Raw genomic sequence first — 12,538 nt, forward strand, 5'->3', positions numbered from 1 at the left:
GATGTGGGATAAAGACAGTTCTGGATAACAGGGACATATTGCACAGATCATCCAGTCGCTACAGAGAAAAGTGAAAAAAGCAGACTTGAAAATGGAAAGATTCTGTGCCATTTTCTGGAAGGGACGAGTAGCTTCTCAGGTTACGTTGTACAGACATTTAAAGTCTTGATTGATGTTTTCCCACTGTAGTTCTGAGATCTGTGCCCTTCCTCCCTGGACTCAGGAACATTCAGCACCACTCCTCTCAGATTATCCTCCTCATCTTCTGGTAGACAGAATTTTAAATTTTATTAGAGTGAGAGGCTACAAAATAGGATCTGGTGTTTGCAAATGACTGCTGGAATGGGATATGGTGTACACTGGCTCCTGGAAGCCAGTTGTACTTGCTACGTTTACAGGTGAGGGACTCACTTTTTATAATCTGATTTTGATTTTTCCTGAAGAAACTCCGTCAATGGGGTAAGCAAGTAAATTTTTTTTTCCTTTTTGAAAAATCTTACAGCAGAAGCCTGCAGAAACGTTTTCCAAACAAATCAGCAAAACCTGGTCTCAAGATTTAGTGAAAAAGAGCACTAACAATTTAAATTAGATGTTGGTGAAGATAGAAAGCACTTTTCCAAGTGTTAACAGTATGTCTGATAGACCTAGGTTCCCCGCCAGCCCTGCAACTCACAGTTTTCTTCCAAAAGAGATCTGGGGTGTCATAAAGGGTTTGCATGCACAAGTGAGTCTGAAGAGTAGTCTGATTCCTTTTCCAATATCCCACTTTCAAAAATGTTTACCTTGTCAAATATATGAACAGTGAGACTTAATTGAATTTTTTGAGGTAAAGTTACTAGTGGAATCAATATAAGCCTCAAAGTTACAAGTTAAACCAAGGTGATGTTCAGTTACCATATTGGATAAAAATTTGCTGCCTGACTTACAATTTTCATAACTTACACAATTCTAATTTTATCTGCATTGTGGCTTATAGGTATCACTTTTTTAGTGCTTCTCATCTTTTGTCTCAGCTTTAGTCAGGGAAAGGAGGAAGAACAACAGATCCAACACCCTTAGCACAATTCCTGTTAGAGTTCACAAAAGAATTCTTGAAATCTCTGTACATAGAGAAGAAGAATTCAGTTACTTTGACGTTGTATCAGGAAAGTCCTGACCAGTGGAAATGTTTGCTCAGTTGAATGTCTGGCTTCTGTAGGGTCTTTGGCCCCATCATGCTGAATGTATTTTTGTGGTCACTTGCTCTCTTCTCCATTTCCTTTCTGATATCTCTAGTTGTGCTCAAGACCTGTGCCTCATGCGTTTTCCTCAATCCGAGGTATGATCTCTGTTTGGCAGACTGTACCCTGATTTTTCTTAACCCAACAAAGCTGGTTGTATATTGTGACTTTAGGTTTTTTTTTTCCCAGTGTTGCCTTTTATAGTCATGTCTGTTTATCCTGAAGTTTAGAGATATTTTTTAAAAAAACCCCAATTGTCTACTTAGAGTTGCTGTCCTCCTGTGATAATGTAAGACAGCAACCCTAAATATTCCTGCTGTACCCATGATGCTGAACTGGGTTCACGTAATTGCCCAGAACAATTCACCAACAGTTGTCTCTCCTAATCAAGTCCATGTTTAAATTTTGAAATTTTTCGTTTGGGTGTTTCTGAATATCATCCTGTTCAGTGTGCTTTGTTATTGATGCCAGCTGCATAGTGGTTTATCTTGGCCATTATTTTTCTTTTGTTTTTTTTTCCCTGACAATGTCCCTTGACATTCGTACGTTATTAAGGTTGGTACAGATATTATTATGAAGCAGGTGCACATCCATTAGAACCTTGTTAGGAGATGTTATCATATTTCTTTGCACACATAATTAATTCAGGTTTGACTTACTGCTTTGGTGGAAGGTGAATTCCCAGCTCAAGGATGCAATGATGAAGTCCCTTGCTTTAGAATTTTAAACTGGTGCTCCTGTGGCACTGGATTTCTGTTTGTGAGCTGTGCCCATGCTCCTTTTCAGAGCTAAGGTAGTTGTGTTCAGCATTGTTGACCTTCATGTAGGAAAACTTGACCAGCATGTTCTTTGGTGGCTTGCTTTCTTTCTCTTTTTCGTTTTTTGTTTTGGGTGGTGGTTTGGTTTTTTTTTTTTCCAGTCTGACACTAGTCAATTGGCTGTCTCACCCAAAGGCTGTCTTCTGCAGGATTTAGAATTTAGTCTGTGTTAGTCAACGTTTTGAAGTGGAGTTTAATGGGAAAGAATGGTTTGTAGTATTTTCAAAATGCTTGTATTTCCAGGTATCCACATCTGGAAGACAATCAATGTTACGCTCAAGGTGCCCACCATTACCTGAGGATATAGAAGATTTCAACATCACTAAAAATCCCCAGTAGAGAAGAAGAAATAATTGTGTAAAAACAACTGGTGCCACTAGATGAAAAAAATTATTTTCGAGTGACTGACACTAAGAAATATTACTAAATCTCTAACTATTGCTGAAAACCAAGGGAAAAGTATATAGTCTTAGAGGTGATTTTATTTATTGGTCCATTGTAGGTCTCAGTTTAAGCTGTTTGAGTGCATTATTCAGGGAATTGTACCTTAAATCTGTTTTAAAAGCAGCTGTGGAAACATGCAGCTGTATTCTCAATGAAATTCTTGCAGAGAAAATGCTTTCCATCAGCTCTCAGATGAGATGTCCAGAGTGAGGTGTGCTTATTTAAAAACACTTTTCTCCTCTTTTGGTTACAGCTGTGCCCACTGCAAGTTGCGTCACCAAGTTTTTCTGCAAGGAATTTTTAGGGGACTGAATTGGTGAGGAGAGAAGATTTGTTTTTGAGATCAGCACTGAAATCTTTTGACTTTCAAAATCTGACTTTTTAAATCTCTTCTGGGGTGCCAGGTTTTATTTACAATTGATCTTTACATTAATGTTACACTGTGCTTAAACTCTGAATAGGAGTTAATCAGTTTGAATAAACACACGCTCCTCGCCACGTTCTGCATTAACATTGTTTTATAGTGTCAGTATGTTGCTGACAGATTCAGTCAAAAGCAAGATTTATGTTTAAGTGACTGAAAGACTGAAAAAAAAAAAAAAAACAAACAACAAAATGAAATTGATTTTCAGGAACAGTGTCCTGTGACGGGATTCAGATTATTAGAATTACAGAGAATTAAAAAGCACTGTGTGGCTGACTCATGATGGAGCATCCTTTATTGCTGACACTTTTACCTTTAATGCAAAACTCTATAAAACTATCCTTTGCGTGAGAATAAATCATTATGTATCTAGCATGCAAAAGAAGGCTAACTAGTTCTACAATTACTTTCATGGCTATTTCATGCCCTGAGAAACATATTTTAATTACATTTCCTTGATGGGAAGCTGGAGTTGGACATCCAGGCATTGTTTTCTGTAAGGTGTTCTCAGCCTGCACATGAGCAGTCAACAAATGTTCAGTTCATTTCAATTTGAGCACTGTGAATACCATTTGGCCCCAAGTTAGAGAAAAAGAGAAGCTCAAGCAGGGAAGCATTTTAAAAGAAAAGAACAAAGGCAGAAAAGGCCGAAAAGATAGGACAATCTTATTACTTACTATTAAGCTCCACAATCCACAACCTAATTGCTTTGCAGTTGCACTGGCCGTAACCCTTGAGAGTAGCATACCTCCTCGGTTGCATAAGAGAAGTGAAACTTCAATGGGTGGTGTTGCCTAAAGTTTTTTGAGAGGGCAGTGTTTCTCATGTGGAAAAAAAGGAAAAAAAAAAAAAAATCCAAGCAGGCCACTGTGATAAATGATCACAGATTTTTGAGTAGTCTTCGCTGATGGAAATGAGTCATCAGCTGCTTGGTTACACGTCGAGCTTAGTGATTTCAGGGGAATGTCATAGTGTGGGGAGTATGGAAGAGTTCTGTAATGGTGCTTGTCAAAAAGAATATTACAGGTTTTATGATAGTGGTAAAGAAAATAGGATACCCATCCAGGTCCTTTCTTCTGCTGTCACTCTCCTCTTTCCTTTATTTGAGATTTGAGTGCTGGAGAGGGACATACACAGTGTGTGAAACATTTAATGGGAGTGAAAATTGAGACAGGCAGAGTTTTACCATGTGTTATATTAGTTCACAGGTAAAAATTGCTCTAGCAATGACTAACAGAAATGAAGGTGTGGGGTTTTTCTTCAGTTGAAGGAACCTTCTGCTTAAGAAACGGTTATTCACATCCTAAACTAGCGTAGAAGTCTCATATTGGAAAAAAAACTTCAGAGTTTTATTTGAAGTTAACTGAAAGTACAGCCCCCTGGATGGGTATTTCAAAAGCACCTACAATACTTCATGTTGGTCTTGAACCTTTCATACATGGAAATCCAAGTGTCTTATAAGTGGAGGGGAATTTTGTTATTGCTTACAGATGTACAGACTTGAAGGAGTGGAGGGAAAATCGGGAAAATGTGCAAAATGACCCTGGGAAATGACAGTAAGCCTTTGCTCTGTGCCTTATGGAGTCGCTTCCCATTTTCTCTCCACTGGCCAGCACTGGCTGCTTCAGAAGAGTCAATGCTGTTAGTTGTCTGCTGAGGGGTTGATTTTTGGCTATGTTTTGTGGCAGGAGTGACAATATGAGGAATTCCTTGCCTGATATGATCCTATCTATGATCTTGATTATGTCAGAAGCATGTAATTGACCTGTTTGTGCCGTTTGATGTTACGGTAAAGAGAAATGAAGCAAAAATACAGTATTTCTTTGGAAATTATTGTCACAGCACAGTAAGTCACGATAAGTAACTCAAAGGGTACTTCATGGAATACTTTTTTCTTTTTATACGCATCATCTCTTCATGCTCACTAAGACTTGATTTTTACTTCATTTATCGTGCTATGTTATCCGTTGGCTTCTAAGGCCTGAATGTGAGACGCTCTAAATGAAGGATCAGTCCTTAAGAAGGACCTGTTTGCTCATCTGAGATCAAGGCTGGAGCAGTCTGTGATGTAGGAGTCGGTAGTGGTAACAGTTTTCATGCTGCAGGCGGCTGACTAAGTTCTGTTTATCAGAAAGTAAGGAAAAAGCGTTTCTGTTCTTGTTGTGCAGCTGGGAGCTTTTGCCTGACTGCATACCAGTCTGCACTGGCAAGCTGACCTCACGTAGTATCTTTGCCCAGTGATGTCTGAGGAACAGAAGCAGGCAGGGCTACTGTCAGTGTGATCAAGTGATACCAACTGAGGCCATAAGACTACTCTGCTCTTGGACTGTCGTCTTTCTTGCTGTACCTTTTTTGTGCTTCTCCCAAGCTACAAGTCTCAGCTGATCGTGAAGCTCTCTACTGGAGCTCAACTTCAAGACAGCTTTCTTATTCCCAGTCTCTTGACTGTGACTGAGCAGAACTGAAGTCTGCCATATGCTGTGGTACCAATTTCTTGTGCGATTTTTAAATTTTTCCATCATTTTGTTTTGAATGAGAGGTACCATTTCCTAATTCTACTTGTGTAGCACTGGCATTATTAACACCTAAGGAGACAGTATGGGGCTTGGGAAAGAGAAATGGAAAACAGTTTATCCTTTTCTTAGCTCTAAGTGAGACAAATCAGAACTCGTGAAGTCAGAAGGCTAGCTAAGAATCCATCTGCCTTTTTTCATTGCAGTGTACATGAAGCTCAAGATCTGAACCTGCTATGACTGACCCAGACGTCCTCACTGAGGTCCCAGCAGCTCTCAAACGCCTTGCCAAATACGTGGTGCGTGGCTTTTATGGCATTGAACATGCTTTGGCTCTGGACATTCTCATCAGGAACCCCTGCGTGAAGGAAGAGGACATGTTAGAGCTCCTGAAGTTTGATAGGAAGCAGTTGCGCGCAGTCCTCAACACCCTCAAGGGTGACAAGTTCATCAAATGCAGGATGAGGGTCGAGACGGCTCCAGATGGCAAAACCACCCGTCACAACTACTACTTCATCAACTACCGCCTTCTGGTTAACGTGGTGAAGTACAAGCTGGACCACATGAGGAGGAGGATCGAGACTGACGAAAGAGACTCCACCAACCGCGCCTCCTTTAAGTGCCCCATTTGCTTCAGCACTTTCACAGACTTGGAGGCCAACCAGCTGTTTGACCCCAGGACAGGTAAGAGTACAGGTAACAAAATGCTCTTGCTCTCTCCTTTGCCTGTAGGTGCTGGACTTCAAGGAAACAGTCTTAGGAAAACTCTCTTGAGTTGCGCCGGAGCTAGAGGGCACTGACTTACTGGTTGGTTGCAGAGAGGGCATATGTATAGTTGCCTTTGGTATGCAAAAATTTTTTAATTTAGAGATGGTCGTGCAAGGAATGAGTTGCTGCTGTTTAATTTTCTTCTAGCCGGTTCATTATACTGCACGACCTTGTTTCCCCCAGGGTAAAGCAGTCTCACAAAAGTGAAAAGAAATGAATTAGACTTGTCTGTGGTTGGGAGTAAACAAGATTCTTTTTAAAGTGTGTGTCTCAGTCTCAGTGGAGGTGCGTATCATCTGTCTCATGCATATGAAATAAGAGTCTTTGCTGGGTGTCATTGTCTACAGGGGCAGTCCAAATAATTTGTGCTTCAGTGCCAGGGAAGAAAAGGAAGAACACCTGCACCTCATGAGATCCTATTTTGCTAGTCTAATCTGGGATTATTTTGGAGGAAGGCAGGGAGCAGGGGTGGGATGTTAGGCTTCCATCTTCTGAATCAGTTTCTTTACTTTTTATTTTTTCCTTTTGAATTCTTTGTCTTGATCTTACTTTTCCACAAAAATAAAAGCCAAAGTTGGGAGAGCTCTTGGAAACATTGAAATGTGGTGCTTTGCGTCGATCATCATAACGAGAAGCTGTAAAAATTCACTGTTTAGTGGTATTGAAACTTTGAATCTGGGGTTACTGATGTCTGATCTGCTTTGGAGAAGGGCAAACACCCAGCAAAATGTTCAGCCTATCATTTTCCCTCTTTCCTGCCTCCAAAGATCAAGAGCTGTGAGACTTTTTACTTGAACAACCATGAAAACGATATTTGTTACTAGAGAAGCAGAATCCACTAAATCAAGTAACAGTCGTTGCTGTAATTCGATGCAGCTCTCCAAGTAGAAGTTGCTCCCTCATAGAGCACCAAAACCAGCAGCGTGAGAACAGATTTTCTGTTACTCACCACTGAGTATAGAAACTAGTATGATCTCCACAGTAATGACCATCTGTGGCTGCTACAGTCGTGGGTGTCAGGTCGAAGGGGAGTGGTGCTTTTGCAGTTGGCTTCTGTAAGGAGAGAGTAGAGAACCTGTGTGCAGGGAACAAAGAGTGAGGAGCGCGAGACACTCATCCCAAGGGGACCTGTAACACTTTGCAGGTGAATTCTCCCTGCCCGCGTGGGCGGTGAGTTCCCAGAGCAAAGAACTGGCTGTCAAGGAGGTGCAGAAGACAATAGTGCTGGGATTTGACTTTGACAGCAAGGCCTGTGCTGCAGGAGCTGATGAAGTCAACCAAGGGTTTGTCTGCTGTCACCACAATGCAAGAACGTTCTATGGCACATGGAGTGTTTTGCTGATGGAAGGGAAGATTTTCCCTGCAGTTGGTTTATGTTAGTATTAATGCAAATAACAAGGTAGCTAGTTTACCTTCACCTACTTTCAATACCTGTCTAGAATTTATGTATATTCTGTTTCTCCTTATATAACTTTTAAGCCAGTGATAGCTTCATCTAGATAGTGCGTGATGATAACCGTTGTTTCTCAGGAGCTTTTACATGGAATGCCAGTTTGGATAGGGCTTTCCAGTTACCGTTTAAGAAGATCTGTACTCTCTTCAAACCATAAGATAGCTGCTGGTTTCCATTCCAGGTAAATAAATGGGCAACTTTGTGTATTTTAGTGAGAATGGCTGCTTTGTATTTCAGTCGATTGTTTTAAGTTTCCTGCTCCTTTGAGTTCCGTATTAGAAAAGAACTGAGACACTTTTGGGTCTCACAGAGGGAGCACATGAGGACAAGGCATGGAGAGGAGCAAGGTTTATGGAACAGTGAAGAGCTGTCCTTTTCCAAGGATGTCTTTAGCCCTTATCAGGGCTATACATAAAGCTCTACAACTCATTGGAACTGCTAAAGGATAGCTGAAAGCCATGTGAATTGCAGTCAGGGTTGACCTGAGTTGCTCCTGAACTGCAGCCGTGTTGATGAAATTTTGTGAATTAAATGGCCTGCAGAGCCTAAGTCTGTTAGTCCATGGAGCAGGTGGAGCATGGAGGCAGCCTCCGTGCTAGTCTAGGCCAAGCTGTGCTTAAATTGGCAATCTGTTGTTAAAAGACATCCTGTTTCTGTCTGCTTTTTGTCCTTGTCGCTCAAGAGACAGGCGTGGTTTAGATGTCCTGTGTTCTCTTCTGCTTTGTGTCGTCCTTCCCTAGTTAACAACTCAAATGCAAACTCTGAGCGATCGTTGTAGAATGAAGGGGTTAAGAGAGAAGGTTATTGCTTTTGCCCTTCCTTCTCAGTGATGGTGAGGAGATTTCCAGAATCTCTTCATGGCTGTAGTTGTTCTGCTGCAATTTGTGAATTAAGTGTGCTTGTGAAAAGCCTGTCCATAAGTTGGATCTGGAGTGCTCTTTGATGTTTTACCACAGCATCTGTGTTGTAGTGGTCATTTCCTAGCTCAAATGGAATCTGTTGCTTAGCGTTGGTACCAAGATTGCTGAAGCCTTAGGCTGCAAGCTGTGAACTTTCAACATGATGTGCTGAACTCATGCTGAACTTTTACTCAGCTACACGAAGGAAGGCCCCGAAACTGGTGCAAAATTGGAAGACAAGGTAGCTGTGTCCATCAGCAGAAGCTGCAACCGTCAATATAAGAAAAGGAACGGCCCGTCTGGAGGTGGGGAAAGGATCCAAAGCGTTCTATTATCCTATGATCTGATGAGAAACAGGAAGACCCCAGACCCAAATATTACTATCAGATGGACGTGTTGCATGATGGCAGGGTGCCTTAGATTGCAAGGGTATAATTGCCCAGGGATTTCTTTGTTCGGGGTCCCTGCCCAGAGGTACCCACCTCGAGCTGTACACCTGCAGCTGTACCATCAATAAATTAGCCTGATGTGCTTTATAATCAGAGGCTCTGCCTCAGGGAACCCACAGTCAAACTGATGTGGGAAATGTGCCAGAGTGTCAGGGAGTGAGTGAACGTTGCGTGCTCGGACTGTGAAATTTCTTCGACATCCGTCTCTCAACTTCAGCAGAGGTTTTCTTACAGGTTACCAGCTGACAAAAGGAGGCTTTTTCAGCTCTGTGCTTTGCTCCATTTATGAATAATTTTGAAATAAATGGAAGTGCTTATTTTTTCATCAGATGATATGATTATTGGTGTTTTTGGAAGGTGCAAATGTGTCTGCTGAGAGAAAATAATCAATAGTTAGAAGGGTAGGTTTTCAGGGCACATAGGTATAGATGTGCTTTGGTTGGTGTTACTCCAGTTAATTTGGAAAGACATTTTTGATCAGAGCAGCAAGTTCACCACTGAGGTAGTTTTAAATGTAGATTTTTAAATGGTATAAATATTACTTTGAGAATGTGATCTCTCTATTTTTTAAAAGTATTATATGATTTTTCTCCATCCGTTTTCCTGCCATTAAACATCACAACCCAAAAAACCTTCAAAAACTCATGATGCTGTCAAAGGTTGAACGAGTATTATCTGGTAGTTGCAGGAAGTTCAAGGGCAGGAGTTGTATAACAAAGAAATTGTCAGATGGTGAAAGTCAAGGTGATGAAAAAACTAGAGTTTTGCTGCTTCTTCAGCTCACAAAGGGATCTTTTGAAAAGTGAAAAGAAAAGAAGAAGCACACGTGGTATTGGAGGAGTCGCTCGGCTGTATGACCAGTGGGTACCTGCTAGCTCTAAGCATGACATGCCCAGGTTGTTCTTAAATGAAGAGCTCAGAAGGATCTGCAGGGACCACAGATTTCTCCTCAGTGTCAATTTTTACTGTTACCTCCAAAGAAGCAGTGTCAGTAACTTCTGCTTTTAGAGGTGAACAGCTTGGACACAGCGTGCTTTTATTATGCAAAAGTTTGCTGTGGAAACCTGTAGCAAAGCTGAGAACTTTCTGGTTGAAGAGGTCCCAGATTTATGGTTTGCCTATTGACCTGGCAGTGCCTTTGAAGTGCAGGGGTTGGTGTGGGCTGAGTTGTTACAGCTTGAGCTGACAGTTCTTGGCCACTTTGTGAGTGTTTTGAGATCTACAGAAGGAAAAACACTAAGGCTGTGTGAATGAAAAGTGTTACTTCTAGCGTTGGGTTTCGGATAGGATGACTGAGAAAGGAAAAAGATTGTAGTTTTCCTAGAAGATCCTAATATAAGCGCTTGAAATAGAATCATAGAATGGTTTGAGTTGGAAGGGACCTCAAAGATCATCTAGTTCCAACACCCCTGCCATGGGCAGGGACACCCTCCACTACAGCAGGTTGCCCAAAGCTTCATCCAACCTGGCCTTGAACACCTCCAGGGATGGGGCAGCCACAACTTCTCTGGTAAACCTATTCCAGTGCCTCACCACCCTCAGAGTGAAAAATTTCTTCCTTATATCTAATCGAAATCTGCCCTCTTTCAGTTTAAATCCATTGCCCCTTGTCCTATCACTACATGCCCTTGTAAAAAGTCCCTCTCCAGCTTTCCTGTAGGCCCCTTTAGGTACTGGAAGGCTGCAATAAGATCACCCCGGAGCCTTCTCTTCTCCAGGCTGAACAGCCCCAACTCTCTCAGCCTGTCTTCATAGCAGAGGTGCTCCAGCCCTCGAATTATCTTTGTGGCCTCCTCTGGACTCACTCCAGCAGCTCCATGTTCTTCTTGTGTTGGGGACTCCGACATTGATTGTTGCCTTTCCCTTCTGCTGCTGCCTGCCTGCGCTCTGATATTTCATCACTGTTCTGTGTGCTCACAGTTGCACGAGCTGCTGCTGTGCTGAGGCCTCATGCAGGTGGAAAGCTGCAGCCATTCCCTTGAACAACGTAATGGCTGTCTCTCGAGGCAGGGATGTACAAGAAGGAATTTAATTGAGTAGCAGTAAGAAAAGACAGATGTTAAGTACATGCTGTGAATAGCGCTGCTGAACTCTTGTCTGTTCACAGACCTGGACACTGGCATAAAGGACCCTGGGTTTTCAAGTGTTTCACCTAGAGATGGGACGTTACTTCATCAGGTTCTTAGATAGACCTATGGGAAGAATTTTATTCTCTGTGCTTTTAAATGTAGAAACTACAGAAATTTGGTTTCTGAAGGCCCCGTTCGTGAAATTGCAGAGTAATCTGAACGACCCAGTACCATCTTGAAAAAAAAAATAATTGAAGAATGACATATGCCCAAGTGTGTTCTGTGGAGTGTGGTGCGAAGGCCAGGAGGAGCTGCATTGTCTCACCCAGCAGAGGGAGCTGTCTTCTCTATACCTATGGGCCTGGGTCGATTAATGTATGGGATGTTCACAAAACTGGAAATTATGTTTACAGCCATGTGTTCTTTAGCACGATTAATTGGATCTCTTTGGAAAAGGTCTCTCTGATGTCTCCTGTTCTCATACCCTAATGATATTTGTAAATCTAGTGTAGCGTTGGAGTTGACCGTCCAATTCAAGGTCAATTTGAAAGAAAATATGTGACTAGAAACCACAAAAGGGAGAGTGAGGTTGAAATGAAGAAGTGACAGAAACGAAATCCTGCAGTGCATCACACTGTTACTCAGCACTGGATTTCCTTAGGTGTTCTAAATACCAAACTATATCAGGATGCAAACCCAGCGCAGCAGGTGAATTTGATGTCAGAAAGAAAATACAAGGCTAGACGAAGTAGTTTTTCCTCTCTTCTCTTCTACCTTTGCAATACAATTTTTATCCAGTCTTGCGTTTCTTTCACTTCTGCTACTGTAGAAAAATCTTGATGTTAACAGTATGTTTTAATCACAGTTGGTCTCTCTTACATACATCTATGCATTAAGTGTCCTCACCATAACATTCCGTTAGATAAGATGTGAATAACTGTGGGGGAAAAAAAAAAGGTGGAAGGTAAGTGGGTAACATGAATGAAGAAGATGATGCTGTTGAGATGTTCTTAGTTGCAGTTGTAATCATTGGAGTCTTTTGTTGTTATTGGAAGTCATAGCAGCTAATTACTTGTCTCCTCTTTGCCCTCCCACAGTTTGCTCTTGGTGTGGTGAATGATTTTGGCTGTAGCTATCTTACTGGTCCTGAAGACACACAGTAATAGTAACATGCTGTGTATCTGGATCCCTTTCTTGTTCTGCGTGCTGATATGACGTTTAATTTGGGAAGAACAGATGGAAAGGTGGCACTATCAGCTTTACAGAAGGGAAGACAACACCTTGAATTTAATTTTAACCCCACTGGCAGCCTCTCACGTGTCATTTGTGTACTTCCTAACAGAATTACACGTACCATGTCCAGAGGCTGTTTATTTGTACCTGTCACAAGGCACCTTGTATCGTGTTCAGGCAGTCTGTGTGCATCTGAGCATTGGTATCGTTTAGGCCCTGTTACTGACATTAGAAATTTGACTAGTTGT

At 41.7% G+C, this 12,538-nt stretch overlaps 1 protein-coding gene across 2 annotated transcripts in view; it reads left to right on the forward strand.

Annotated features, from left to right (window-relative positions):
* GTF2E1 (general transcription factor IIE subunit 1) overlaps positions 1-12,538 on the forward strand; it is a 59,279-nt gene that overhangs the window by 2,902 nt on the left and 43,839 nt on the right. For both annotated transcript variants that reach the window (XM_086619118.1, XM_086619051.1), the window contains one exon: positions 5,626-6,103. In XM_086619118.1, coding sequence (XP_086475244.1) covers positions 5,656-6,103 — 448 coding nt within the window. In that variant the 5' untranslated portion in view covers positions 5,626-5,655. The remainder of the gene's footprint in view (positions 1-5,625; positions 6,104-12,538) is intronic.

The sequence above is a fragment of the Tauraco erythrolophus genome, chromosome 1 (assembly GCF_009769465.1).
Source record: "Tauraco erythrolophus isolate bTauEry1 chromosome 1, bTauEry1.pri, whole genome shotgun sequence".
In the NCBI taxonomy this organism is placed as follows: Eukaryota; Metazoa; Chordata; class Aves; order Musophagiformes; family Musophagidae; genus Tauraco; species Tauraco erythrolophus.